The sequence below is a fragment of the Lutra lutra genome, chromosome 15, assembly GCF_902655055.1.
Source record: "Lutra lutra chromosome 15, mLutLut1.2, whole genome shotgun sequence".
NCBI lineage: Eukaryota > Metazoa > Chordata > Mammalia > Carnivora > Mustelidae > Lutra > Lutra lutra.
In genome coordinates, this window is record NC_062292.1 from 5608643 (window position 1) to 5634514 (window position 25872).

Genomic DNA, 25872 nt, shown 5'->3' on the forward strand with positions numbered 1-25872 from the left:
GTTAAGCCTCTGCCTTCGGCTCAGGTCGTGATCTCAGGGTCCTGGGATCGAGCCCCATATCTGGGCTCTTTGTTCAACGGGGAGCCTGCTTCTCCCTCTCTCTCTGCCTGTCTCTCTGCTTACTTGTGATCTCTCTCTCTCTCTCTCTGTCAAATAAATAAAATCTTTAAAAAAAAAAACAAACAAACAATGGATCATTTTTTCATTTACTTTTTCCATTTATACTCCTTAGTGGAACTTTTTTTAAACTGCGGGAACTGGCTGCCTGGCTTTTTGAAGCATCGTGTCAATCAAACAGTGCAGCCCCCGAGAGAGTAATTAACCGTCTCCTCCCATCTTACCACCAGCATGGTAGCCAATGGGAATATTCCTCCACATGCTTCATGTCCTTTCTAAATATGCACGCGCGCGCACATGCACCCACACACACACTTTTTCTTTCTTCCTTTCCTTTGGGGAAAAGAAAAGATCATATTATGAAGACCACTTGGCAGTGTTTTGGGGTAACGTTCCATGCCTGTTTCTCCAGATTGATACTATAGATCTCCGTATCGGCAGCACACATTCCGTCACATGGACGTGCTGTGATTTATCCAGGTGTCCCACACTGATGGATATTCTCAGACTGTTTCCAATTTTGTGTGTGAACAGTACTGATGTATATTCTTCCTCTCTGTTGTTTTTGTTAGGTAGATTCTTAAAAGCAGGATTTCTAGGTCAAAGACGATGCCTTCATGAAACATGAAGCCATACTGGCAAACTACTTTCCTCAAAATGACATCTCCTGCCATAGCGATTTATGAGCATGCCGGTTTTCCCCCATCCTTACCGGCACTGAATGTTATCAATCTTTTTAATTTTTGTAAATTTCGTTACTTTGTTAGGTAAGAAAAAATTCAGTGCAGTCTAAATCAAAATGTTAATTTAGCCACTAATAAGCTTCACTACTCCCCATTTGGGCCCAACCCCCTGAAGCCTGGGGACCAGCAGTGGGGAGTGAGGGCTTGGGGTCTGTCTCCTCACCCTACCTCCTTCATCTGACTCCTCCCAACCCTGGGAGGTGATGATGTGGCTCCTCGGAGGTCAAGGTCCAGGGAGGATCAAAAGGAGAAAAGCCAAGTCCTGCTTGCCTGGTGAGGCCATGTGCATCTCCCTCTGGGCTCTCACATAACCCCACCTTAGCTTTTTTTTAGGGGGGGTGAACGAACAGGTCCTTCCACCTGATACAGGTAGTATGTGTGCCCCTGTCCTTTTCCACCCAGTACCCATTTCTGGCACTCACTCCTGCTCTCTGCCAATCTGCTCCGGGCTCCCTGTGGCCCAGCAAGCAGAGCCCCTTGGAGACGTGAACATGGCAGGGGTCAGCCCCCACTCCCACATGGCCATTGCAGCCCACTCCAGCCCCCTTCTCTTGGCTGTAGGCAGGGGTATCCCCGGAAACCCAGAGGCCTCCATAAAGCCCTTCTGTCCTCAGACTGCAGAATTAGCACTTCAAAAACATATAGGTTTCTGTCACTCAGCAAGCCTCAGCCACAGAATGAGAGATGCCAGCTTCCAACCGTAGGGAACCCTGGTCTCCATGCTGGATTCTTCTGGTGTCTCCTCAGCTTGACCCGAGATGGGGGAAATACCTCTTTCCTTACCCCAGGAGCAGGAGAGCAAATACTCATGGGTCCCTTCCTAAGCATCCTCTTCAAAGAGATCTCCCTGATGAACCTCCAGGCTTCCCTTGCTTGGGTGGGAGGAGGGTCCCTGATAACCTAAGGATTTGCTCTTGGAAAGACTGCTGGCATGTTTCTCATGCTTCTCTTTCATACTGAGGACACTCACCCCCCTAGAGGTTGCAGTGGAAATTCTGGGCACAGAAGTCCCAATCTGTCTCACACTGCTGCTTCCTAGAACACATCTGAGGTCCCTTGTCATGCGCCACCGCCTTCAGTAGTATGAAAATGAACTTCATGTTCTTGTTTACACTTAGACCTTTATTTGATCCAGAATTTATTTTTGTAAATAGGATGCTAGGAGTCTAACTTTGTTTTCTCCCACATGGATAACCAATTGCAACAGCGTCATTCACTGTACCAAAGAAACCCTGATCATCCCACTGGGATGCCAGCTTTGGCACATAGTAAATTCTTACACAGAATGGCTGTTTTCTTACTTTTTTGTTCATTTTCCTTTTGATTATTCCTATGCTGATATTACATGGTTTTGATTATAGCATGTTTATACTCATGTTTATAGTTTATTTTGGAGGGTTTTGTTTTGTTTTGTGTTGTTTTTAGTTAGAGCTATCAGTGTTTGAATAGTCAGCTTTTAATACCTGGCACTGTGTAATACCTTCTCTTGCTAAACTTTTCCAAAAAAATTCTGTCAATTTCTACACAGTTATTCTTCCACGTTAATTTTTAAAATCATTTTGCTTAGTTAAGAGTAGAAGTTGATTAGAATTATGGTCAACTTACATATTACTTTGCAAAGGAACGACATGTTACAAAGGTTAAGTCCTCTCATCTAGGAAGATGTATTTAGGATTTAATGACCCCCAACAACAAGGGATAGCTAACAGAACTCCAGATCTCCTGCGGACAGAAGGTATAGAACCTTTTTCCTATACCTTCCTCTTTTTCACAACCCTGCACCCAACCATGTAGCTAAATTTTCCGTTTCTCATGTCCTCCTGCTCTGAAAACAGAGGGGATTTACCTTAAATAGAGAGAACACTACCGTCTACTTGCAATGACCTTGGTCTGTGTGAAAGCTGTCACAGAGTCGTGGTCGTAACAGCTCCCGTTTCCTGAGGATGAGCTATGAGCCAGGCATCTAAGAGCTTTACAGATATGGTCTCTTTTAATCCTTGCAACCCATCCGTGGAAGTGGGTATTAACACTCACGTTTAATAGAAGAGAACACTGAGGCTTGAGACACCTGTAGAAAGGGTGCAAGCTTCCATCAGAACAGGATGGCCCAAAGGCAAAGCCCTGTACTTTCACAGTGGGTAATTGATCCCGTTCAGGATGATTCCCAAATTCTTTCAGGTTTACTTACATCTTCTAAGTACCCTTTCTGTGAGTTGATAGCAGACATAAGCTTGCCAGTGATGTTTTAGCTGACTGCAGCAGTAACTTGTGCTCTGCCCTTCCTGGATCCATGCCAACAGAAGACTGGCAGGGCAGAGCCCAGTCAGCCCTGGATGAGCCGTTTGTCCTCATTTGTCCACAGGATGCCTGCATATTAGACACATGACTCATTGATAAATGAAATTCTGACTCCTCTTCCACATGAGGGGGTCTCTGCTTAGGGTCTGGGACATGGAAACCCCGCTGCCTCACTGTTTCTGGGTTTCCATGGGGAGCTCCTCATGGTCTTAGACCTTTAGGAACACTGACAGCCCCTCTCACCTCATGGACGAGGCTGTTGCCCTCACACATTTTCATCTTCTGGCATTTTTAGAGCCGTGTCTCAGTTGCTCCCAATCTAGCTGGGGTGCCTGATGTGTTTGTCTACAGAGTACCCCTAGAGCAAAGGGCCTGCTCTCTGGAGGGCTCCTCAGGTTGACATGTGTAGCCTGTAGAAGGCTGTAGGTTGTTGAGCTGGAGCTCTGCTCTCCCCTCCTGCCACTATACCAGCCTTAGTCCAAACACAGACAAACATGACTGTGTTTGGTGACGCTGCCTTGCCTCTTGAAAATACAAATTAGAAAAAAGAGAGAAACAACAACAAAAAAGAAACATGTTGACTTGACCTCCTGTCTACATGCTGATTTTTGTCCATGACTGAATTTGTAGCCAAATGGGTTGGTACTTTGCTCTTTTTCTTTCCTCACCTGGTAGCGCTTTCCGCCATCTTAGCACTTAACAGTCCTCCGAGCTCCCTGCTGCTCGGGTGAATGGATCGAGTCCCCGTCCCTGAGTGAACATTCAGCCTGTCCCAGTTAAAGTCATTATGAATAATGCTGTAACAAATTGTTTTATGTACATAGCTCTTCATTTTTATTTGACTTAGCTCCTTGGAGAGATATTATAAAGCCAAGAAAATACACATTTTTACCAGTTTCTGTCCTGTACTTCTTCCTCCTCTCCCATTGCTGGTTGGCCCCTAGCCAAATCCCTCACTTTTCTGGACCTGATCCTTTTCTGGCTGATACTGTCTCCTTCTGGCTTTGTTATGGAACCTGGACTGGGTCCTGACGGGAGAACCAAGCAGCCCTCAGAGACCTTGGAAGATGGGAGATTTATTGAACACTGGCGGGCTCAGAGGAGACTGTTCACAAAAGTCTGAGCCCTGAGCACAAGCAGGGAGGGTAATTTATATCCTTCTACTTCCACATACTTGGTACTTTTGGTGCACGTGGGAAACGGGGTAGGAAAAAAGAACCCGAAAGGGCTTTGAGACAAGGGCTGGAATTCCCTTGCTGGTTTGGTCGGCCATCTTAGACTATAGTTTTTCCCTTATCATTCGCCCCCTTTGATGCCCCCTTAAACACCTAGTTTAGAGAGCATCATTATCATCTACTGTGGGCCGACAGCCCTGCAAGGCTAATATCTGGGTGGTGGCTCGCCTGGTAATAGTGTTTTCTATGAACTGAGCAGTCCATCCTAAGGTTGCCCAATAAGCAGTAACAATAACAAGTTTCTGGGAGAAAGTCCAATCAGAAGGGGCAGCAGCGTAAAGTCCAACGGCCGAGGTGAGGGATGTTGTGCCGATGATAGCCAGGGACCACGGCGAACCGATGTCCATCAGTCAGTGGGGTCTCACTGAAGGTGGAGCCGGAGCAGGTCGGTAGGGTCTGGTTGGGCTTTCCGCTGGCGTGATTTGTCTGACTTGTGAGCCTCCTTTACGCTAGAGTGGTGGACCCACTGGGTGACACCTGAGACCTTGAAGGCGGTAGGGGTAATGTGAACAGTGTCGGGCCCTATCCACTGTGGTTTGAGGGGGTCCTTTTCAAAGCTTCTTGGGAGATGAGCCTTAGAGTTTTTCACAGGGCTTGGAGGTGGGACACTTCTAAGTTTCCAGTCCGTTCAAGGTCTCCTCTGACCCTGCTTATTACAGGGGGTGGCCTGCCATAGAGCCTTTGAGGTGAATTATAGCTACGAGAATCTTTTAAATCCAGTTGACTAGAATAAATAAGATCAATGACCTCCAACAGGTAGGCTCTACAGAAGTATGACGTTCAGCTCCAGGCATGAGGGTAGCTGGGCTTAAAGTTTGACAGGTTTTAGGTATTATTTCAGGTGTATCTGTAAGCATAGCCTGGTATTTATTAAGTCAGCCTTCATCATCCATCGGTGGCCTTTGGCCTCTAAGACAAATCTGGACCTAATGTGAAGTCATTAAAGTCAGGGACTATCCCATAGTGAGCTTTGAGGCTCTTTTACCAAGAGCACTGTTATATGCTTAGCTAAAGCCTTTGCTTGCAATTGTACCTCAATAGAAGTGGCTTCTAGGAAAAATATGACTGAGAGGGATGAAACAATTAAGAAAGACCTCTTTGGGGTAAAGCATTAATATCCTAACTACAAGGAATCACTGGAAAGTGGGGGAAAACTTATCAAGAGGTTAAAGGCATTCCCAAGTACATCATCCAATCCAATCATAAAGAAAGTGGGGTCAACCCTTATCTCCATAAGTCCGTAGTTAACCCTATGGAGTGCGGTATGCTCTGGCTTTTAGGGAATGATTTCCTTATCCCAGCCACAGCCACATAGAATTGGTCAAGGTGATAAGTTATACAATTCTTGGGGAATCAATTCCATTTTCCAGTTGTTTAATCATGTGCCATGGGGTCCTGTTATTATCCCCACAGAATAAAAAGCAAGAAGATTGTCTAAATGAGCTATTGTGCAACTTCTCTGAAGTTTACCTCAAGTTGTCTAGCTTAGGTGAACAAGAAACATTTAAAGACATCAAAATCCAGAACTCAACATCCACAAAAGTGGGTTATTTAAATGTAATTTTTCTCTCTAAAATAACCCTCATTTCCAGAAATAGCCAAATCAGGACTAATTTATTTAAAAAACAAGTCCAGTTTTAACAAAGTTGGCTTAATTATTTACATAAGCTCAGCAAGAACACTGAGTGATCAGACAGATCATATGGATCTTTTAGAATCTGCTTTGTTGGAACTTTTTATTTTTATTTTTTAAAAGATTTTATTTATTTATTTGACAGAGAGAGATCACATGTAGGCAGGGGGGGGAGGGGAAGCAGGCTCCCCACTGAGCAGAGAGCCCAATGCAGGGCTCGATCCCAGGACCCTAGGATCATGACCTGAGCCGAAGGCAGAGGCTTTAACCCACTGAGCCACCCAGGCGCCCCTGTTGGAACTTTTTATAAGGAATCTCAAGGTTGGACTTTCAGTAGCCTCTCCAGGCCAACTACTTGCCATCAGACATGCCTGCGATACCTATAGATTTGGGCAGATTCCTCTTCCTGAGGGTCCTGCACCTCCCAGGAAGTGACATTCTTCACTCACCTGGTGAGGCTGCTGGGAACTCTGTAAGGTATCAGGCCAACAGTTCCAAGGGGCGTTAGGACTCCAGGTTTCATAAAGCCAGCCTCCATTCCTTAGAGCTGTCTGGTCATATCTGAGTCTATGCATGTCTTTCTCAAATGGGACATTCCAGTCTAAGCCTTGGTAAAATAACCAATGTTTCCAATAGTGTCCTTTTACAAGGAGAACAGATTCCTACTGAACTTATGCAAATGACTGATTGCCATGGAAGAAAGAATACCTACTGAGACCTTCTGAGTTTCAGAAGGTTCACATAGAAAAGTTGAATGCTTTGATTTGTTTATAAATGAGTATTTTTACATTTCTGTAAGTCACAGATATCTTAAGAAAAAGTTCCCTTAGTCTGAAAGAGCAAACATGAGAGAACCAGCAATGATTCAAACAAGAGTCACAACACTACGATCTTTTAGCTCCTTTAGTCCCAGGTTACTGATTCATGTTCCGTTTGAATGCAGCTTTTACTTAGTTCTGAAAGTTCTTACTCATTTCAGTTCTGATCTTAAAGATATTGAAGACCTGTATTGTCCTAAAGGTCCTTTATATGAACCTCCTTGAAGATGAAACTTATTTTGCAAGACAGTAAGAACAATTATAAATGATAAAAAAAACTTAGAAACGGACACAGTTAACGATCTGATAGGAGAGTTCACTATGATACGACTGACAAGGAAACTCAGTTATTCTGTGATACACACTTCAATAGCCAGAACCAGAAGGTTCCAGACCCAACAAGCAATCCCAGTCAGTCAACAAGACTTCACTCATGATTTAAATCTTGGGGAAGTTTGTTAAAACCTTAGAACATTTTAAAGCACTTCCCTAAATAGGATTAGGGATGTTAAAGACCCAATAAAGGCAAGACAGAGAAACTGGTTTTTCTAGGCAAGCAGAGAGAAAACAATTATTTGTATTTTCTTATCAAGAATTGGAGAATAGTTTTGGACAATTGGAGAATAGTTTTATCTTTTTGAACAGAGAGAAAGCAGACTTTCAATCTTACACCAATGTACTTTAAAATCCATTCATTTCAACCTTGGTCCATCCCGACCGCATCTAAAATTCTGTTCCAAAGTTTTCCCTCCATAAACCTTCTACAACTTTTTCTTTGCATTCAGATTTTGTCCCCATTCATTTTTTTCCCAAACAACCATCTCATTTAGGACAAAATTACCTTTTTTAAACCTTCAACAAAAATACATTCCCATTTCTTACCTTTCTTACATATCTCCTACTTTTCCACACACTGAGTTGTTTTCCTTATTTCCACCAGTCTTAGTTATAGTTGGCAGAATTTTGCATTCTTCAGAAACCTTCACCTCCAGTAAAGACCGAGGAGTAACCAGTTGTGAACTGTTACACCAGAATTCTTTAGATGGCAAATTTGTGAGTCAGTTAAGCACAAAACATGTTTACCAACAGATTTAAATATCCTTAGTTTCTTTACAGTAAGAAGTCAAAAGCACAAACCTATGTCCAGTAATTAAGGACTTACACTTTATCCTATTTGGAAAAGACCTACATGTCCAATGAATTCAATTCCATTTACCATTGAAGCAAAACTTTAAAGTTTTAGTTTATCAAAGACTTTGAAAGCTATCTGAACGACCACCCAAGAAAACTTCTAGACGATTAACCATCTGTGCTAGTCATCTTTTTGCTAACAAGTCGCAACAGACATAACACGAGGTCACCTGACCTTCCGTAAACCTTGATATTGAATGAAAGTTTCATGTTTACTGCCGAGAACTTAAAAGACACATCTATCTTAATTAAACCAACAAACTTAGTTTAAATACTGAATTATGTTCCACCTGGATGCTCCCCAGGGTCGATTTTCACCTGAGACCCGTGGGGAAATCTGGAGGGGGTGGTGTCAGGTCCAGGGGGTGCTCGTCTTGCTCCGCCAGTGAAGGGAGGAGCCACGGTGCCTGAAGCACCTAGGACGGTCTAGCAGCCACCAATGCAGGCAGCACCCAAGGTGGTGCAGAACCGGGAAAGGGGGATGGGGAACAGAAGAGAGAAAGTGCTACCAGAGGACAGAGAAAGGTTCCCGGCTCAGGAGCTCATCGGCTCCGAGCTGATGCCATGTCTTCCTGCCGACAAGGGGGGATGGGCAGTCCATGTTGGGCCAGAGAAGACAGGGAATTTCCTGGAAACAAAGGGAGTTTCAGCAGCTGTTTGGGAATATTCCTCCAAGTCCCTGTCCTGAAGAACGCCTGGGATCATGACCTGGGTGGACGGCAGACGCCCCCCCCCCCCCACCCCACCTTAAACATAAGGGTGAGAGCTCCTGTGACTTTACAACCTGACTCTGTCTGGATCAGTTTTCCCCTGGGCTGTCAGGGCTGCAGAGATCTCCCCACACACGCCACTGAGAAGCCTCGGGAGCACCGTCTTCCTGCACCTCTGCTTTACGCTCCGGGTTGAAGGAGGACTGTGGTCCCCACACTTCCTGACTAGTTGTCTTTGTCCAGAGCTCATTCCCACTGCTGCCCCCCATGCCCCAGAGCAGGGCCTCCCTGATAGGCTTTGCTTCCTTACAGCCTTTGGGATCTTTTACTTGGGTCACAAATACCCTACTTTGGTCCTTCCTATTGGCACAGAATGGGACCCGTGGGGGCAGAGTTTGGGCCACCTGAAACCAAGAATCAATGTATGGTACTTGGTCAGGGTGTCCGGGGGTCCTGACCTGGACAGTGGGTAGGTCTCAGGGCCCCTCGGAGGGCCAGCCGACCCCGCAGGTGGCCCGTTCCGGTTCACATAATGGGCCTAATCTTCCAGGAGACGTGTTCAGCCCACAGCCTCCTGAGAATCGCTTCTTAAACCTTTCGTGCATACAGTCGAAGGCCGTACGTTTTGACGAGCATGACCCACGACGAGCAGGGGGTCTCTCGGCCACCCTGTGTACTCCCTCCCTGTGTCGCCGGCGCAGAGACAAAGGGTGGGTGTCCCTGCAGAGAGACCAGGCCCAGGCCCGCCTGTCCGCCCTCCCGGAGGAGACCTATGTGCCTCTTGGCCACCGCGAGTCCATATAAACCCCAGACTGGCGCCCCAAGGGCTCGCCTTAGACCCTATGAGGTCACCCCGGAGCAGGTCAGGGCCCACTCGGACTCCGTAGACTTCTGGGGGCCCTAAGGGTGCCGCCCGTGGAGCCACAGACTCGGGCCGCCTGACTCGCCAGGTCAAACTGCACATCCGCTCGCGCTTTCACACCGAAGTTTTTACAGTTCCTCCCCCCAGGCCCTGACCTGTGCAATTCCTTTCCTTTGGGAAGTTCTTTCCTGTCCCCCCTTTCGGGGGGTTCCTGACCTGAGGGAATCCCCCCGCCCCCCCGGAGTCCCTACCTGTGAGACCTCTGAGAGCTGTCTGGGAGGAGATCAGTCTCCCCTTCCGCCCTGACGGGGTCCTGGGGCCCCGGGCCTCGCCGGAACCCGACGTCGCGACCAGGTCCTCCCCTGCCAAGTCTTGTGTGAGTCCGGGCGGAACCCGCACAGCGGCCCGGCTGTGCCCCGCGCGAGCCGGAAAGCAGGCAGCGCGCCTTCTCCTTTACGACCCTCGTGCGTCACCGCCGCGGCGGCCGCAAACCGGTGGCCGCGATGGTGCCGGCGTGGGAGCCACGTGTTAGGAACCTGGACTGGGTCCTGGCCCAAAACCCAAGCGGCCCTCCGAGAGCTTGGAGGACCGGAGGCTCATTGAGCACGGGCGGGCTCCGAGGACACTGTCCCCCGAGGGTGTGAGCCCCGAGCGCAAGCAGGGGGGCTTCATCCCCTTCCACGGCACGTGCGCGGGAAGCGGGCTGAGAAAGACGAGCCCAGGAGGGCGTGCGGACAGGGCTGGGTTCCGTCGCGGGTTTGCTCGGGCGCCGTCGAGTGCGGGCTTCCCCCATCACCGTCCCCGCGGGGGTCCCCCTTTCACCGGGCCGCGCGCTGGTTTGCGGGCAAGGCAGCCAGACCCCGTGCGGGGCGTGTCTCGGGGCCGCTCCCTGTCCCGACAGGCGCCGGCCGACGGGGAGGAGACGGGTTTAGGCTGAGGTCCTGCTCTCCGTGCTTTGCTTTACAGCGGGAGAGAGGAGGAGAGAGAGAGCGTTTTGTACTGTCTGTGAAGAAACCCAGGAAAATCTTTGAGAGAGTTTTGTTTGCCCTGCTGCGGGGCTCTTTTTAGGGAGACGGGCTCTCATTAAGCGGGGCCACCGCACGGGCTGGAGGACTCCCAGTAAGCTCGGGGAGCGCGGAGCTTCCGACGGGGCGGAGCGCGCGGAGCGGGTCGCCCCGGGGCAGCGGGGTGGTGGGAAGGGGGAAAGCCACCTGGCGGCCGCGGCTCCTCAGCTCTGACCTAGCGCCCCGCAAGCGGCGGCGGGGACCGGCGGCTCCGCGGACTCTGGCGCCCCCTGGCCTCGGCAGCGGGAGGTGCAGGCTTCGGGGCGGCGTCGTGCCCGGGGCGGCGTCGTGCCCGGGGCGGCGTCGTGCCCGGCCCGGCAGTCTGGGGAGAGGCTGCCTTCAGTCTGGGACGCAGGAGGAGCCCACCCAGAACCCCGAGATCTCCGGGGGCCCCGCAAGAGGGACTGTTTGAACTAGAGTTGATTCGAGGTCCTAGCTGGTTTTGATGCTCGGGGGCTGGGGAGGACCCCTTCGAGAAGGATCAGGATAGTGTGTGGGGGGGGGGTGCCTAGGGTCAGCTGGGGCGGGGGGACGGACTGGGGGCTGAGGGTAAGGGCCCCTGGATGTGTGTATTGGGGGATGGACAGAAACCTGACACACTCCTTCTTAAGGCTGGTCTCCTGGGGGTGGTTGGTCTCGTGTTATCCCCACTGCTGCCTCCGCACCGAATGAAGGATTTGCCTTAATAATAACTTCCCTGGCAAAGCTAGCCCCCAGGTGTGTCCGGCCAGCTTCTTCCTGCTTCTCTAGATGCTCCTTTGCCTTGGTCTGTTCTGTCCCCTTTTTGTCTTGGATCCCAGAGAAGGCTGGTCGCGGAAAGGCTTGACCACGGTCATGCGCACCAAGTCGGACGCTGCCTCGCTGTGACACCTCTCCCGGGGCCTTACACTCCAGGTGGGCTCTCTAACTGGGAGATGAGGCTGTAGCGCCCTGCTCAAGGCCCACCTGGGAAGCAGGCTGAGTGGTTTTCATGAGCGGAGAGGGCTGTCCCTGTGCCTCTGGAGAGTTCAGAAGGAAACTTGGCTCATCAGCCCTCACCTAGAGCCGGTCTCTGGGGAAGCAGTGTTCACCTTCCCTTGTACCCACTTGCTGGGCCTGCGGGGTGGAGGGCTGAAGGCAGCAGCCTCTTCCTGCCCCGGCTGCTCAGTCCCTGGGGCCTGGGCCAGGATATAAAAAGGCGGCTTTTGAACCAAACTTGGGTGTCTTAGTTTTAGGGGCTGCCCAACTGGGGCTGGTGTGAGGGAGTGCCTGGTATTTGCTCCACGCTTGTCCCACACCTGGTGGACCTCACGGGAGCAGCAGGAGCTGTGGGGGACGCACGCCCAAGAACCCCTTGCCGGTCTCAGAGAAAAACCAGAAGTGGCCGCTGGGTACATCCGGGGTAGCTTCCTGCAGCCACTTGGGGGGTGGGGGACAGGGAGTGGGGGCTGCAACACTCTCTGTAGATCCGTGCTGTCTGGATTGTACAGTGCACAGTGCTATAGACCAGGACAAGCAGACCATCTAAAGGTCTGAAGAAAGAGGTGGAGGGTCATTCCTGCCAAGGGGGATTCAGTAATAGCCCTCTGCACTGCGTGTTCTCCCCCTCCCAGCCCCAGGGACACTACATGAAGTCTCAAGCATACTTGACGCTTCTTCCTGCTTCAGGGCCTTTGCACATGCTGTTCCCTCTGTGTGGAGGGCCCTTACCTCTCTGACCACCACCACTTCCACTACTGGCCTTGCTTACTCTCACTCTTCCTGCAGGTCACAGCCCAGGCTGTGGGGATGCCGCTCGCTTGTGCCTTCCCTGTCCCCACAGTCTTGCCTCCAGCCCAGTCATTGTCCAGTCACTTGTCTTTTGCCCCCATGGGACTCCTTGAACACAGGAACTCACTCATTATGTGATCCCAGTACCGGGCAGTTTCAGACATGCCGGAAGTGCCCAATGAGGTTTGTAGAATGAGCCATCCTATGCAGTGGTACGGGAGCGCCAAGGGACTGTACCAGCTTAAGATCCTCAGGAATTGTGGGTGATCAGGTTAGGATTGTGAGTTGTTTTGTAACCTCCTTTCTATAGGCTTCCCTTTCCTGGTCTCTGCCATCCCCCACCCCCACCCCTTTGGGCCTCACTCTCCACCCAGCACACAACTCTGCAGCCACCTGGGGTCTCTCCCGTCACCCAGCTACCGAGCACGTACATTTTATCCACGAAGGCAGTGCTTAACACAGAGGGAACTTTCCTAAGAAGTCTGAGTGGAAGGGCTTCAAAGAGAGGAGCTTTCCCCTAACCCAGGGCCAGGCAAACATGGCCAAATCCAGCCCAGGCCTGTTTATACATGGCCTGCAAGCCAAGAATGGTTTTTACATTTATAAGGGTTATTAAAAACATAGGAGCAGTGGCAGAGACCATAATGTGGCCCACAACATCTGATATATTACCTTTGACCCTTTACAGAAAGTCTGTTGTCCCCTTGCCTTACAGACAGGAACACGGAGGGACTACAAGGTTTACCTAAAATGGCACAGATGGGCCAACATCAGAAGGAGCTTGCATGGGCTGGTAGAGAGAGCACTGGAGATGGTGTCAGAAAACCTGGGCTCCAGTCCCCCCAGCTCTTGCCTAGTCTCCTCTCTGGGCCTCAGTATCCCCAACTTTATAATGGTGCTGACTCCAATCTTGCACTCGGATGCCCCTGATGTTGGTATGCACTGCCTCTCTGTGACGGTGCCAGGCCGCTGAGGAGGTGTTTGGGGCGGATTGATCCGACAACACTATTTCTCACCAGTAGGCTCTGACTTTTCAGAGTCAGACCGTGTCTGCGGTGGGAGGTGGCTGTCACCAAGTGCCACCACCCTCCGGATTCATGCCTTCACGCTGTCCTTCCCCTCTACAGTGCCGCCCTCCAAACCAGACTGCGCCATTGAGGGAGAGACTCTGATTGGGAACAATATCCAGCTGACCTGCCAGTCGAAGGAAGGCTCTCCGGCCCCTCAGTACAGCTGGAAGAGCTATGATGTCCTCAACAAGGAGCGGCCAGCCCCAGCAGGTAATGGGGTCAGCGGGGAAGACGCACCCCCGCCCCAAAATGCAGGTGATTGGCTAGGGCTGCCCAGGGCTAGAGCTCCTGGCCTGACCAGTCAGGTCTCCCTGAAGGGCTGCCCTTGGCCTCCCCCTTCCTCCCTGCAGCATGTCTTCTCGTGACAATCCTCATCTCATAGGTTGTTGCGGAAAATGAAAATGAGTCTCATAAAGCACTCAGTAGAAGCACGTAATAAATGTGCACCTGTTACCTTTGTTCCCCGCAGCTCAGCTCCTGTGAGGAAGCATGTCGGGTAGCCACTCTGTGCAGAAGCAACCGGTGGGATTTTAATGTTGACTGTGATCATGTCCTTTTTTTCTTCTTTTTTTAATATTTTATTTACTTATTTGACAGAGAGAGACACAGCGAGAGAGGGAACACAAGCAGGGGGAGTGGGAGAGAGGGAAACAGGCTTCCCGCTGAGCAGGGAGCCCGATGTGGTGCCTGATCCCAGAAGCCTGGGATCATGACCTGAGCCGAAGGCAGCCGCTCAACAACTGAGCCCCCCAGGCGCCCTGTGATCATGTCCTGAAGTACACATCTGAGGCCTCAAGTCCAGGGCTGTGGCTCCACTCAAGGACAGGAATTCCCATCCGCATTCCCTATCCAGCCTAGTCCATCTTGGGCTCCACAGAACCCCACCTTCCCAAACATGCCCTTCGTTTCTGACCACACCCAACTGCTTGACCAGGTCGGCCATAAGGGTCCTCTGTTCTCAGGGAAGGAGACGTTGGGTCCAGCTCTGGTTGCCTGGAGACCTGCTTTGTGTGGGCAGCTGGCATTTGACCTTCGGTCAGGAAACAAACTGAAAAAAAAAAAAAAAAAAACCTATATAAATATCTTACTGTCATTACCGTGGTGTCCGCTGGTGTGGGAACACCTCGGGCGGCATCTTGGATCCCCAGTACCAACGGCACAGCCAGTTGCCCTGGAGTTCAGAACAGACAAGTTCTGAGAGGGGCTGGTTGGCTTAACTTCTGGGGTCTCTCCGCTCAGTGTGGGTGAGGAGGAAGGGGCAGGGACGGGTGAAGCCGTGGGTGGAGACGGGTGGGAAGTGGGGTGGGGGGCGCTAGGGAAGGGCCTCCTGGGGCCAGGTCAGTCGACAGGGTGAAGGTACAGACTGGGGCTTTGGTCGAACAGGATGAACTTTGTCAGTTTGTCTTTCACTCATTTGGGAGCCAAATGAGAACTTTAAAAAAAAAGAAAGAAAGAAAAAAGAAATGAAAACAAGAACAGAACCCTCTCACTCCGAGGTAAATTAGAAAGGATATTGTGGATCTCAATAGGTTTCCAGTTCTGTTTACAAATTTCTGGCTGGCAAACTGTTATTGAGTGTGTCTGGAATTTCTGGAAACCCCCGGCAGCTCTCCTGTGGGTCTAAGGTGCTGCTTGTCTGGCCTGTGCGTGACCCAGTGTCTGCAGCAACAGTCACCAAGGTCTGCCACGGACAACGGCTGGTCGACCCTTCCTTCCAGCAAGGCCGAAGGCTATATGGCGAACGCCGTCATAGTTTTATAGCCAAGGGTGTTGTAAGTCAGAGGATGCATAAGGGGATAAAAGGTTTCTCCAAGGAGGGGGCATCCAACCTGGCACTAACAAGCTGGCTAAGAGCATGGTAGGGCTTGAATCCTGGCCCTGCCACTTGTTAGCTACGTGACCATGGCAACAGACTTAGCCTCTGTGCCTTAGTTTCTCCATCTGTAAAATGGACATAAAACTAGTACGTACTTCATAGAGTTCCTGAGAAGATTAAATAAAAGTCCATGTAAGGCATGGAGACCATGCTGGTAGGTAGTTAGAACTCCGTGAGGCTAGGTGTTATTAGCTGCGTGGCATGTGAGCTGCACCCTTCAGGATGAGTGGGGTGGGCATGACAGATATCCTGGGACTGGTGAGTATTCCGCGCCGTCCAGGGTAGGGAGCATGCGCTGCAGGGAGGAGGGAGGTACTGCTGTGAGAGCAGCAGCGATGGGGGTTCCTGAAGAACCTGTGCATTGGGCCAGGGCAATCCTTCATCCTCCAGTGATTCAAAAGAGGAGAAACCTGAGGACACAAAAGAAGGTCGAAGGGAGACGCTAATACATACTTTGGAAGAACGTCATCCTGCTCCAAGTTAAGATTTGCTCAGAGTGGGGCACCTGGATGGCTGAGTTGGTTAAGCGTCTGTCTTCGGCTCACCTCATGATCCCAGGGTCCTGGGATCGAGCCCCGAGTCAGGCTCCCTGCTCAGTGGAGAGCCTGCTTCTCCCTCTCCCGCTGCCTGCTGCTTTCCCTGCTTATGCTCTCTCTCTCTCCCTCTCTCTCAAAAGAATAAATAAAATCTTAAAAAAAAAAAAAAGGTTTTGCTCAGAGTCAGAGTCCAGATCTGGGCGTGGCAGCCAGGAGTGTGGTTAACAGTGAAACAACGCAAGCCTGCACCCGGTGTTGGGATGGAGGGGGCTTGTCCTCTGGCTCTGGACTCCACCTGCCTCACGGAGCCCCGGAGTAGGAGCAAACCCAGCTCTGATTTTTGAAACATTTCCGTCCATAGGGCACAGTTTGAGAGTCAGGTTCCTCCGCCCTTCTCTGTCTGAAGACAGTAGAGATTGCTTCCTTCCACTTAGTCGTCGGTGGCAGCAAGCCAGCAGGGAAAGGGACGGGGAATCTGGAATCAGTATATAAGAACTTCAGTCCCAACATCTCCACTTAGTGGCTGTAAATCACTCACAGCCTCTCTGACCCTTAGTATCCTCCTCTGAAAACCTAGGAGGACCAGCATACCACCCTCCCTGAAGGCTGTAAAGAGCAAAGAGGAGACCCCCGTGTGATAGTTCTAGGCATCCTTTGTAAGCCAGCTAACTTCATGCACTGAAAGACTAGGAATTTGGGTATCAAATAAAGAAGGAGGAGTACTTCTGGGGACCAGAGCGCCGGGGACAGGAAAGTTAAGTCTTGCCAATTTGACACCGGTGCCTCTGGGAGACCAGGGCTTCTCTGTGGGGAAATCTCTCCCCAGCTGGACCAGCCCAGGGAAGCGGGAGGCGGACTGTCCTGTAGTTCCTCCTCTTGGCCACAAGGTGTCGCCACTGCAGCGAAAACATTAGGTTTAGCTGGATTTCAGCACATGTTTTAGGTCCTTTCCAAGAGGAAAAGGGACTTTGGAGCCCCGGCTCAGAATCAGAGCAGATCGGGTAGCACGAGAGATGCACTGGTTAATTCCAGACCAGCTTCTAATATCCCGTTTCCTTTGGGGAAGAGTCCCAAGCTGGGCTCTGATAACCGGAAAGGTCCTGGAGGCCGTCTGAAGTCCTGTCCTGATCTGTGTGCGCTGCGCCGTGTACACGTTACACATGGGCGGAATCTCACACGCTCTGAAGGAGTAGGAATCTGATGAGGGCTAAAGTCCGCATAGGTATTCCAGGGTCATAGAACATTTCCCAAAGTGTGTTCCTTCAAGATGCCTCTATTTTTCTTAAAGATTTTGTTTATTTGAGAGAGAGAGAGAGAGCAGGGGAGGGTCAGAAGGAGAGGGAGAGAGAGAATCCCAAACAGACTCGGTGCTGAGTGTGGGGTCTGATGCAGGGCTCAATCTCACGACCTTGGGATCATGACCTGAGCCGAAATCAAGTCAGGTGCTCAACCGAATGAGTCACCCCGGTGCCCCAAGATGCCTCTTTAAAAAAAAAATCCAATTCGTTTAGGAAATAAGACTGTCAGGGAGAAGGAGTCAAGATGGCAGAGGAGTAGGGGGACCCTAAGTTTGTCTCATCCCTCAAATACAACTAGATCGTTCTCAAATCATTCGGAACACCGGAAACATCAATCTGAGTTTCTGAGTAAACAAATACTGCGAGTCTACAAGTAGAAGAGCAACCACCGTTTGGAAGGTGGGGGGTGCAGGGGCTTGAATCCAGTGTGACGGAGCAGAGTGTAGATGGCGAGGGGCAGGGGTGCCGCTTAAGGAGGCTACCACAAAGCATGATGAGCAGTGGAGTGCAAAACCGGAAGGTTGAGAAGTCTGCTACCATGGGAGACATGCCTGGTTTAAAGGTGCAAAGTGGGGCGGAATTCCAGATGTGACACCATGATCTGAGGGTACAAACATAGTGATCCAAAGGGACACCTGCACCGCAGTGTTTATAGCACCAATGTCCACAGTAGCCGAACTATGGAAAGAGCCCAAATGGCCAATGACAGAATGGATGGATAAAGAAGATGGGTGTGTGTATATCTGTATATACACACACATACATATATATAATGGACTCTTCCTCAGCCATCACAAAAATGGTATCTTGCCGCTTGCAATGCTGTGGGCAGAACCGGAGGGCATCACGTTAAGCAAAGTAAGTCTGGAGAAAGAGACATTACGTGACTTCACTTATATGTGGAATTTAAGAAACAAAACAAGGGAGCATTGGGGAAGGGGGGGAATAAAACAAGACAAAATCAGAGAGGAAGACAAACCATAAGAGACGCTAATCATAGGAAATAAACTGAGAGCTGCTGGAGGGGATGGGGGTTGGGGATGGGTAACTGGTTGATGGATGTTAAGGAGGGCACAGGGCCACGAGCACTGGGTGTTCTCAAAGGCTGATGAATCACTGAGCTCTACCTCTGAAACTGATAATACGCTGTTTGTTAATCAATAGAATTTAAATTAAAAAAAGATGTGATATGTATTACTCAGCCACGAAAACAAATGAAATCTTGCCATTTGCCACAAGGTGGATGGAAGCAGAGGGTATTATACTGAGCAAAATAAGTCAATCAGACTATGATACCACATGATTTCACTCATATCTAGAATTTAAGAAACCAAACAGATGAACATAGCAGTAGGGAAAGAAAAATAAGATAAAAGCGGAGAGAAGGAGCACCTGGGTGGCTCATTCAGTTAAGTGTCTGCCTTTGGCTCAGGTCATGGTCACAGGGTCCTGGGATCGAGGCCCGCATCGGGCTCCTTGCTCAGCGGGGAGTCTGCTTCTCCCTCTCCCACTCCCCCTGCTTTTGCGTGCTCTCAAATAAATAAATAAATAAATAAAATCTTTGGGGGAAAAAAAAGAAACAGAGAGGGAGTTACGAGATTCCTAACTATAGGAAATAAACTGAAGGTTACTGGAGGGAAGGTGGGTGGAGAGATGGGGTGACTGGGTGATGGTGTTAGGGGGGCACTTCATGAGTACTGGGTTTTAAATTCAACTGATGAATCACTAAATTCTACCTCTGAAACTAATAATACACTGTATGTTAGCTAACTTTAATTTTAAAAAAATTAAAAAGAAAATAAGACCATTATACTATAATCTCCATTTAGGGACACCCAGTGCTCATTAACGAATTAGAAGCTCTGAGTTCTGTTGTTAAAAAGTGTATTTAACCGTCTTTCACTGATTTCAAAATTTGCTTTGGTGATGGACTGCTTTTTAAGTACCATATGTTACTGTCACAGGTAAGCAATATTCCAGAAAACATTCTGAGGCATGAAATTCTAGGGTAGAAGCAGTAGCATTTTGTAGAGAAAGAGCATCGAGAAAATACAGCTGTGGGTTTCAAGGGAACAATCTGAAGAAAGTACATAGGGAAAGATTGGAAGAAAATAACCCAAATCATCAGCTGGTATTTCTAGCTGGTGAAATTATGGATGCTTTTTTTTTTTTTAAAGATTTTATTTATTTATTTGACAGAGAGAGATCACAAGCAGGCAGAGAGGCAGGCAGAGAGAGAGGAGGAAGCAGGCTCCCTGCTGAGCAGAGAGCCCGATGCGGGGCTCGATCCCAGGACCCTGAGATCATGACCTGAGCCGAAGGCAGCGGCTTAACCCACTGAGCCACTCAGGCGCCCCATGGATGCTTTTTTTATTCTTTATTCTTTATACCGGCTTTCCCTGACCCTTCAGATGAGATTAAACTCCCTTGCTACTATAAGCTCAAATAGCATTTCCGTTTCTAACTGATTACCTGTGACCGCCCCGGTTTCTTGTCTGTCCGCCCTCATGCCAGGACAGAGACTGTCTTCGTCTTGCTCAGGGCTATCGAGATCAAGCCCCTGAGGTTTTCTGGACTCGACCGACTGGAAGTAATAGCTTCATGTCATGTACAAATTCCTATAATGAACTTACGTTGTTTTTATGATACATAGGAAAATGGAAAATTGTCAAAATTGTCAACTGCTCCGGAGAGTTCTAGACCTAAAACAGGATTTTTGTTATGCTTTATCATTTCTTAATTTTGTGACATTTGGCAAGTACCTTAACTTCTCTAAGCCTCTGGTTACCTCTGTGACCTTGGAGATTGAGTATTTGTTCCACTTCCCAGACAAGATTGCTGAGAAAATCACAGGACATCACATTTGAGGAAGGATAGGGAGGAGCACATCCAGACAAGGGAAACCCACACCAGATGCAATTAGGCAAGAGACTGGAGTCGGGGGGCCGGGGTGGTGGGGGGCGTGGCCGGACAGTGGGGGAACTGGCGAGAGATGAAGCTAAGGTAAGTGCAGGACCAGATCTGTAACCCTGTGATACTATTAAGAAGCTTGGATTTGTTCGTGTTTTTGTTTTTTTTACCTTTTTATTTTAACTGCAATTAGTTAACACACCATGTAATATTAATTCTGCTTGTGCAGTATAGTGGTTAACACTTCCATACCTCACCCTGTGCTCATCACAAGGGCCCCCCTTAACCCCCATCACCTGTTTAACCCATCCCCCACCCCCTCCCCTACGGTAACCATCAGTTTGTTCTCTAGAGTTAAGCATCTATTTTTTGATTTGTCTCTTTTTTTCCCTTTGCTCATTTGTTTTGTTTCTTAAATTCCACATATGTGGAAAACAGTATGGAGGTTCCTCAAAAAGTTAAAAATAGAACTACACTCTGATCCAGTAATCCTACTACTGGGTATTTACTCAAAGAATACAAAAGCACAGATTCAAAGGGTTACATGCATCCCTTTATAGCAGCATTATTATTATTTTTCTATTAATCATTTTTTAAAATTTATTTTCAGCATAACAGTATTCATTGTTTTTGTACCACACCCAGTGCTCCATGCAGTCCGTGTCCTCTCTAATACCCACCACCTGGTTCCCCCAACCTCCCACCCCCCCACCTCTTCAAACCCTTCAGATTGTTTTTCAGAGTCCACAGTCTCTCATGGTTCACCTCCCCTTCCAATTTCCCCCAACTGCCTTCTCCTAACTCCCCATGTCCTCCATGCTATTTGTTATGCTCCACAAATAAGTGAAACCATATGATGATTGACTCTCTCTGCTTGACTTATTTCACTCATTTTTTTTAAAGATTTTTACTTATTTATTTATTTGAGAGAGGGAGAGAAAATGAGCAGTGGGGAGGGGCAAAGGGAGAGAGAGAGAGAGAGAGAGAGAGAAGCAGACTCCCTGCTGAGCAGGAAGCCCGATGCAGGGCTCCATCCCACAGTCTGGAGATCATGACCCGAGCCGAAGGCAAAGGCTTAACCAACTGAGCCTCCCGGGCGCCCCATACAGCAGCATTATTTACATAGTCAAGATAGTGAAGCAGCCCAAGCGTCTATCCACAGGTGGATGGATAGAGAAGTGTTATGTATATGCAATGTAGTATTATTCAGCCATAAAAAAGAAGGAAATCTTGCCATTTGCAACAACGTGGAGCCCGAGGGTATAACACTAAGTGAAATAAGGGAGTCGGAGGAAGCCTGGACTCGTTATTGAAGATTAGGAGCCACTTCCGGAATGTCTGAGCCGTGCCGTGACTGGGTCCCACCTGCCGGGTCCAGCCTCTCCCCTGGATGAAATCCAGCTGCCTGGTGGCGGCAGGATCTCACGAGGCCATCTCTGCTGCAGACAGAGGCAGAGGTGTCTAACTCGCCACTCAAAACAGCAGCTGTGACAAAGCGTCTTTGAGGACAGGGCATCTAAAGACGTCTGAGCATGAAGCTCTCGCTTTCAAGGTGGAGAAATTCATCGGATCACAGGTTTAGCAGGAAGGCTTCTCATGAGGACGCTGGACCGGTCTCGATTTCTCAGAGACTTCTTCCACGAGTCCAAGCTCAAGGACAGAGTTTCCAAAGAGCAGAAAAGTGGTTATGACCATACCTTCTCGTTAGAAAGCACTTTCAGGTAATATGTACGTATTTTATGTTTCCCGAGCACGTGCGACACATCGCGTGTCCTCAGGCGGGCCTGCACTGATCACTGTCTCGTTTCATGCTCCCTCTTGCCGCGCCTCACACGGACTCTTGTTATTTATAAATACAGAAGCTAAGGTTCAGGGAAGCTAAGTTCCTGGGCCAAGGTCTCAAAATTAATCAGTGGCAGAACCAGGCTTCGAACCCGGGGGCCTGACTCAGTTCTAAGCACTGCGGGGTAGTGCGACCTGCCTGCTGTTGTCCTGGGAGGCCTCGAGGCGGATACTCTCTCCACATCGACGAGGTCAACGGCCGTGTTTGTGTCTCCTTGGGAATTCAGGCCTCCAGGTGCCTCAGTGTTTCACCGAACTGTGGTGCCTCATCCCCCTGTTCTTCCTTCCCAGTCACAGGCCAGACCTTGTCTCTGAAGAACATCTCCACAGACATGTCGGGTTATTACATCTGCACCTCGAGCAATGAGGTGGGGACCGAGTCCTGTAACATCACCGTGGCCGTCAGACTTCGTAAGAGCGGGTTGGGGGCAGGGTGGGTCAGCCTCGGTCTGACCGAGGTCAGAAGGTCACTGGTGCGGGGTCCAGAGACACAGCTGAGGGAGACCCGGTGGCTGTGAATTGGGGAGCCTTTGTAGGGTCACCGGCCAGCAGGGTAACCGGAGGTGACCTCTGTCGGATGCTCCCCTGCCTAGAGGTCAGTCCAGTTCCCTTGGTTCTTGGGAAGCAGAGCCTCAGACTGACTTCTGGAGACCTGCTCAGCCCTGCCTGCCTTTAGGGCCACTCAGTGGGCATGAGGGAAGTGCCCAGAGTCAGCTGCCACAGAGTCTGGACCACAGCTTCTGGGGCGGGTCCCCAGCACCAGCTCAAGGACAGACTAGAGCCAGAGCTGGCATGGCGGGCAGCTGGGGACTTTTTAGGAGCCTGGGTCGCCCAGGGGGAGTTGGGACACCGATCTATTAGCCTGTGTGTCTTTGCGCCCACCTCCATCCTGACGAGTAGTCTCTAGACCCCCGTGTCCTCCCTGCAAGGCCATGCCCTTCACGGAGTGTTACTGGGAGCTGGCAGCCCTCCCTGGGCTGGGAGGGAGGCTGGGCCCGTCTAGAGGCTTCCCTCACCATGGCTCCTCATCCCCAGAGGCCTGGGCTCAGGTCACGACTCGGGAGATGCAACTGCCCTGCTCTGTCTCTTGCAGCTTCCATGAACGTGGCCTTGTACGCGGGCATTGCGGGGGGCCTGGCCGCAGCCTTCATCACGCTGGGCATTGCCATCTGCTGCTGCTGCCGGGGGAAGGACGAGGCTGAGGACGCAAAGCCGTGAGTGTTTCCGGACAGCCTGTGGGCAGGAGTGGGGGCAAGTGTCACAGCTCCTCATGGCCTTTACCACTCACACCGCCAGTGGGGACAGCTGCTCCCAAGTGGCGTCGCAGCCCTGGTGCTTGGCTGCAAGGCCCGTGATTGCCCAGGCTTCCTGCGGCCTCCAGGGGCCGACATGGCGCGGAGCTCATCCCTCCTGGTCTAGTGGAACCAGCCTGCTCCTCTAACACTCTGAGCTCATGAGCCACCTAGCTGCCACCTTCCTGTCCACTCCGAGCCAGGCCTGCAGCCCGGGGTCCCTTCGCATCTGCACGGGTCGGGGCGGCAGGTCCAAGGGCTGCTTTTCCCCTAAGGAGCTCTAGGCCCAGCTCCCCCAGCCTGAGTGAGGGCAAACCCTTCCCCTCTATCCTCGCTGCTCCCAGGAATCGGATGATCTACCAGAAGCCTCCAGAGCAGGTGAGGGAGCTTCAGACAGAGTGGAAGGAGGAGGACTACGGGCAGGAAGACCGCAGGAGCACGGGGCGGGGGTCCCCTGGCCACGTCGACCGGTGACTGGAGCCCGCCACAGGCTGAGGTGGGGCGAAGACTGGCGTTCATTCCTCGGCCTCCTGCCTCCCCTCTCCTGGCCCCGTTTTTCTCGCCCTCCATTCCAGTCACGGACGGGATGCTTCTTTCCTGCGTCATCTGCTGCAGGGCTTGGCTAAGGGGACCCTACCGGTGACTGACCCTGCCAAGTGCCCTCACCCACAGAGGGACCCCTTCCTACTTCCATGCCCCGCTCACAGCCTGGCCCTCAGCCAGGACCAGGCCGCAGCCTCACCTTCCTCTGTAGCTGGCAGCGCTCCCTGAGCCACAGGACGGATCCTGGAGCTCCTGGTTGGGAGCGACCTGAAATCTGCAGAGGCAGCCCCAGCTTTGCGGCTCTGCTCCCCACCGCACACACAGCACCGGGAGGAGCCCCGGGGCGGTGCGGGGGGACGGGTTGTCACGGTACATACTTGTTGGATACATGAGTCCCGGAAGGACTCCCTATGATTTATCAAACCTAAGTGAAAACTTAGGGACCCACTTTGGCCTCAAGCTCCCTTTCCAGCTCATCTCCCGAAACCCTCTGTGAGGGCCGGCTCTGCTCCCCCGCGCACTTCCTCAGCGGCCCGTCACTTTCTCCCTCTGGCTCTGATGCGCTTTCCATCGCCACCTGCCCCAACAGGCCTGTCTCAAATCCCAGTGATAACCGGACCCTGATCTCCCCCACACATGGGAACAATCTTGTCACCTTGTCTCCAGCTCCTCAGCAGTTACCTGAGCTTCAGCCCATCCCTCGGCTAATGTCTGAGCTCCCTGGGCTTCAGCCTGGGCTTCACTTCCCTCTTCCCACCCCCCCACATCCCAGGAGCCCTCCCAGCCGGGCTCACTCCAGCTGAATCTGGGCGCCTTCCCCTTTCTGGTCTCTCTGATGTTTGTAGACTCGCAACTCCCCCCTCCCCCTGCTTGCCCGTCTTGTCGCCCACTGTCGGAGCTGTGTCCCTGCTTCGGGCTCATGGCTCTGTGGCTAGTCTCACCCAAATGCAGTTTCCTGTTAAATAAACGTCATTCTCTTTTCTGGATGATCAGGAAACCAGTTCTGTAAATCTATCATCACTTGTGATTAAAAAAAAATTATATATATACACACATATATCTCATATATTTTGTTAAATTCTTTGCTTCATTCAAGTGCTATCAGTAATAATAAATGTCAGTGGAAATTCTTATTTCTTTTCTCATGCGGGGTTTGTTCACCCCGAGGGAAAGCTCGCGTCTCATGGGCTTGTGTCTACTTACCGCACGCCTCTTCTGCTTCCCAGGAGCGGCGAGGCAAGGTGACAGGGCGAGAGTGGAGTAGAAGGTCAGATCTGTGGGTTCCATTGCCGGTGGCCGCAGCAGGGTCAAGCGCTGTCTCTGGTGGCAGCCGGGACAGGACCAACCCTCCCTGGCAGCAGAGGGATATTCTAGGCGAAGTGTCGGACGGGCCGCGGCAGGCCTGGTAGTCCGTCCACAGGCTCCAGGGAAGAGGGTGGAGATGCTCTTGCCAGTGATGCCCCAGACAGGCCCCTCCTGAGAAAGGAGGAGGTGACGCTCCTGTTCCAGCCGTCGGACAGAACACGTGGCTCTCCCTCCTCAAAGCAGCCTGACCCACAGCTGGTTCTCGCCTCCGACATTGTCTCTCCTGCCACACGTTCAAAGGCCTCTCTTCTTCCCTGTCCCTTCCCTGACATCTTGTGCTCCTTCCAGTCCCAACACCGGTCACGCAGTACTGTCATTCCCGTGGTCTGTCTCCGCCTAGGCCTGTAAGATTGGCGAGGGCAGGAACTGAATGTCTCTCACGGCCTGGCACATGCTGGAGCTGGACGATGTCTGCTGAATAAATACTGTTTGGTGTCAACGTTTCTCGCCCAAGGTCATCTCCTGGTCCTCTACCTACTTTGAAGTGCTTTTTGGTCCTCATGGCACAAGGCTCTCCAAGCATGCCTTTGACAAAGCTGTGGAAGGGGGGGTGGCCACCTCCCCCAGTTTGGGCTGGCTTATCCCTCTGCTCTGGAAAGGCTCCAAAGGTTCACATGCCTTAGCCCCAGGCTCGTGTGAGGAAATCAGGGAAATCAGGACCCATCACATTAATTTGATAACCTTCAATCAGGATCTGTTGCATTAATTTAATGACAAATC

At 50.7% G+C, this 25872-nt stretch overlaps 1 protein-coding gene across 1 annotated transcript in view; it reads left to right on the plus strand.

Annotated features, from left to right (window-relative positions):
* Nucleotides 1-24920, plus strand: part of GPA33 (glycoprotein A33) — a 46400-nt gene extending 21480 nt beyond the window's left edge. Inside the window, exons 4-7 of the mRNA XM_047704964.1 lie at nucleotides 13548-13700; nucleotides 22244-22363; nucleotides 23046-23166; nucleotides 23589-24920. Of these exons, the coding sequence (XP_047560920.1) occupies nucleotides 13548-13700; nucleotides 22244-22363; nucleotides 23046-23166; nucleotides 23589-23718 (524 nt within the window). The 3' untranslated portion in view covers nucleotides 23719-24920. The remainder of the gene's footprint in view (nucleotides 1-13547; nucleotides 13701-22243; nucleotides 22364-23045; nucleotides 23167-23588) is intronic.
* The last annotated feature ends 952 nt before the right edge of the window (nucleotides 24921-25872 follow it).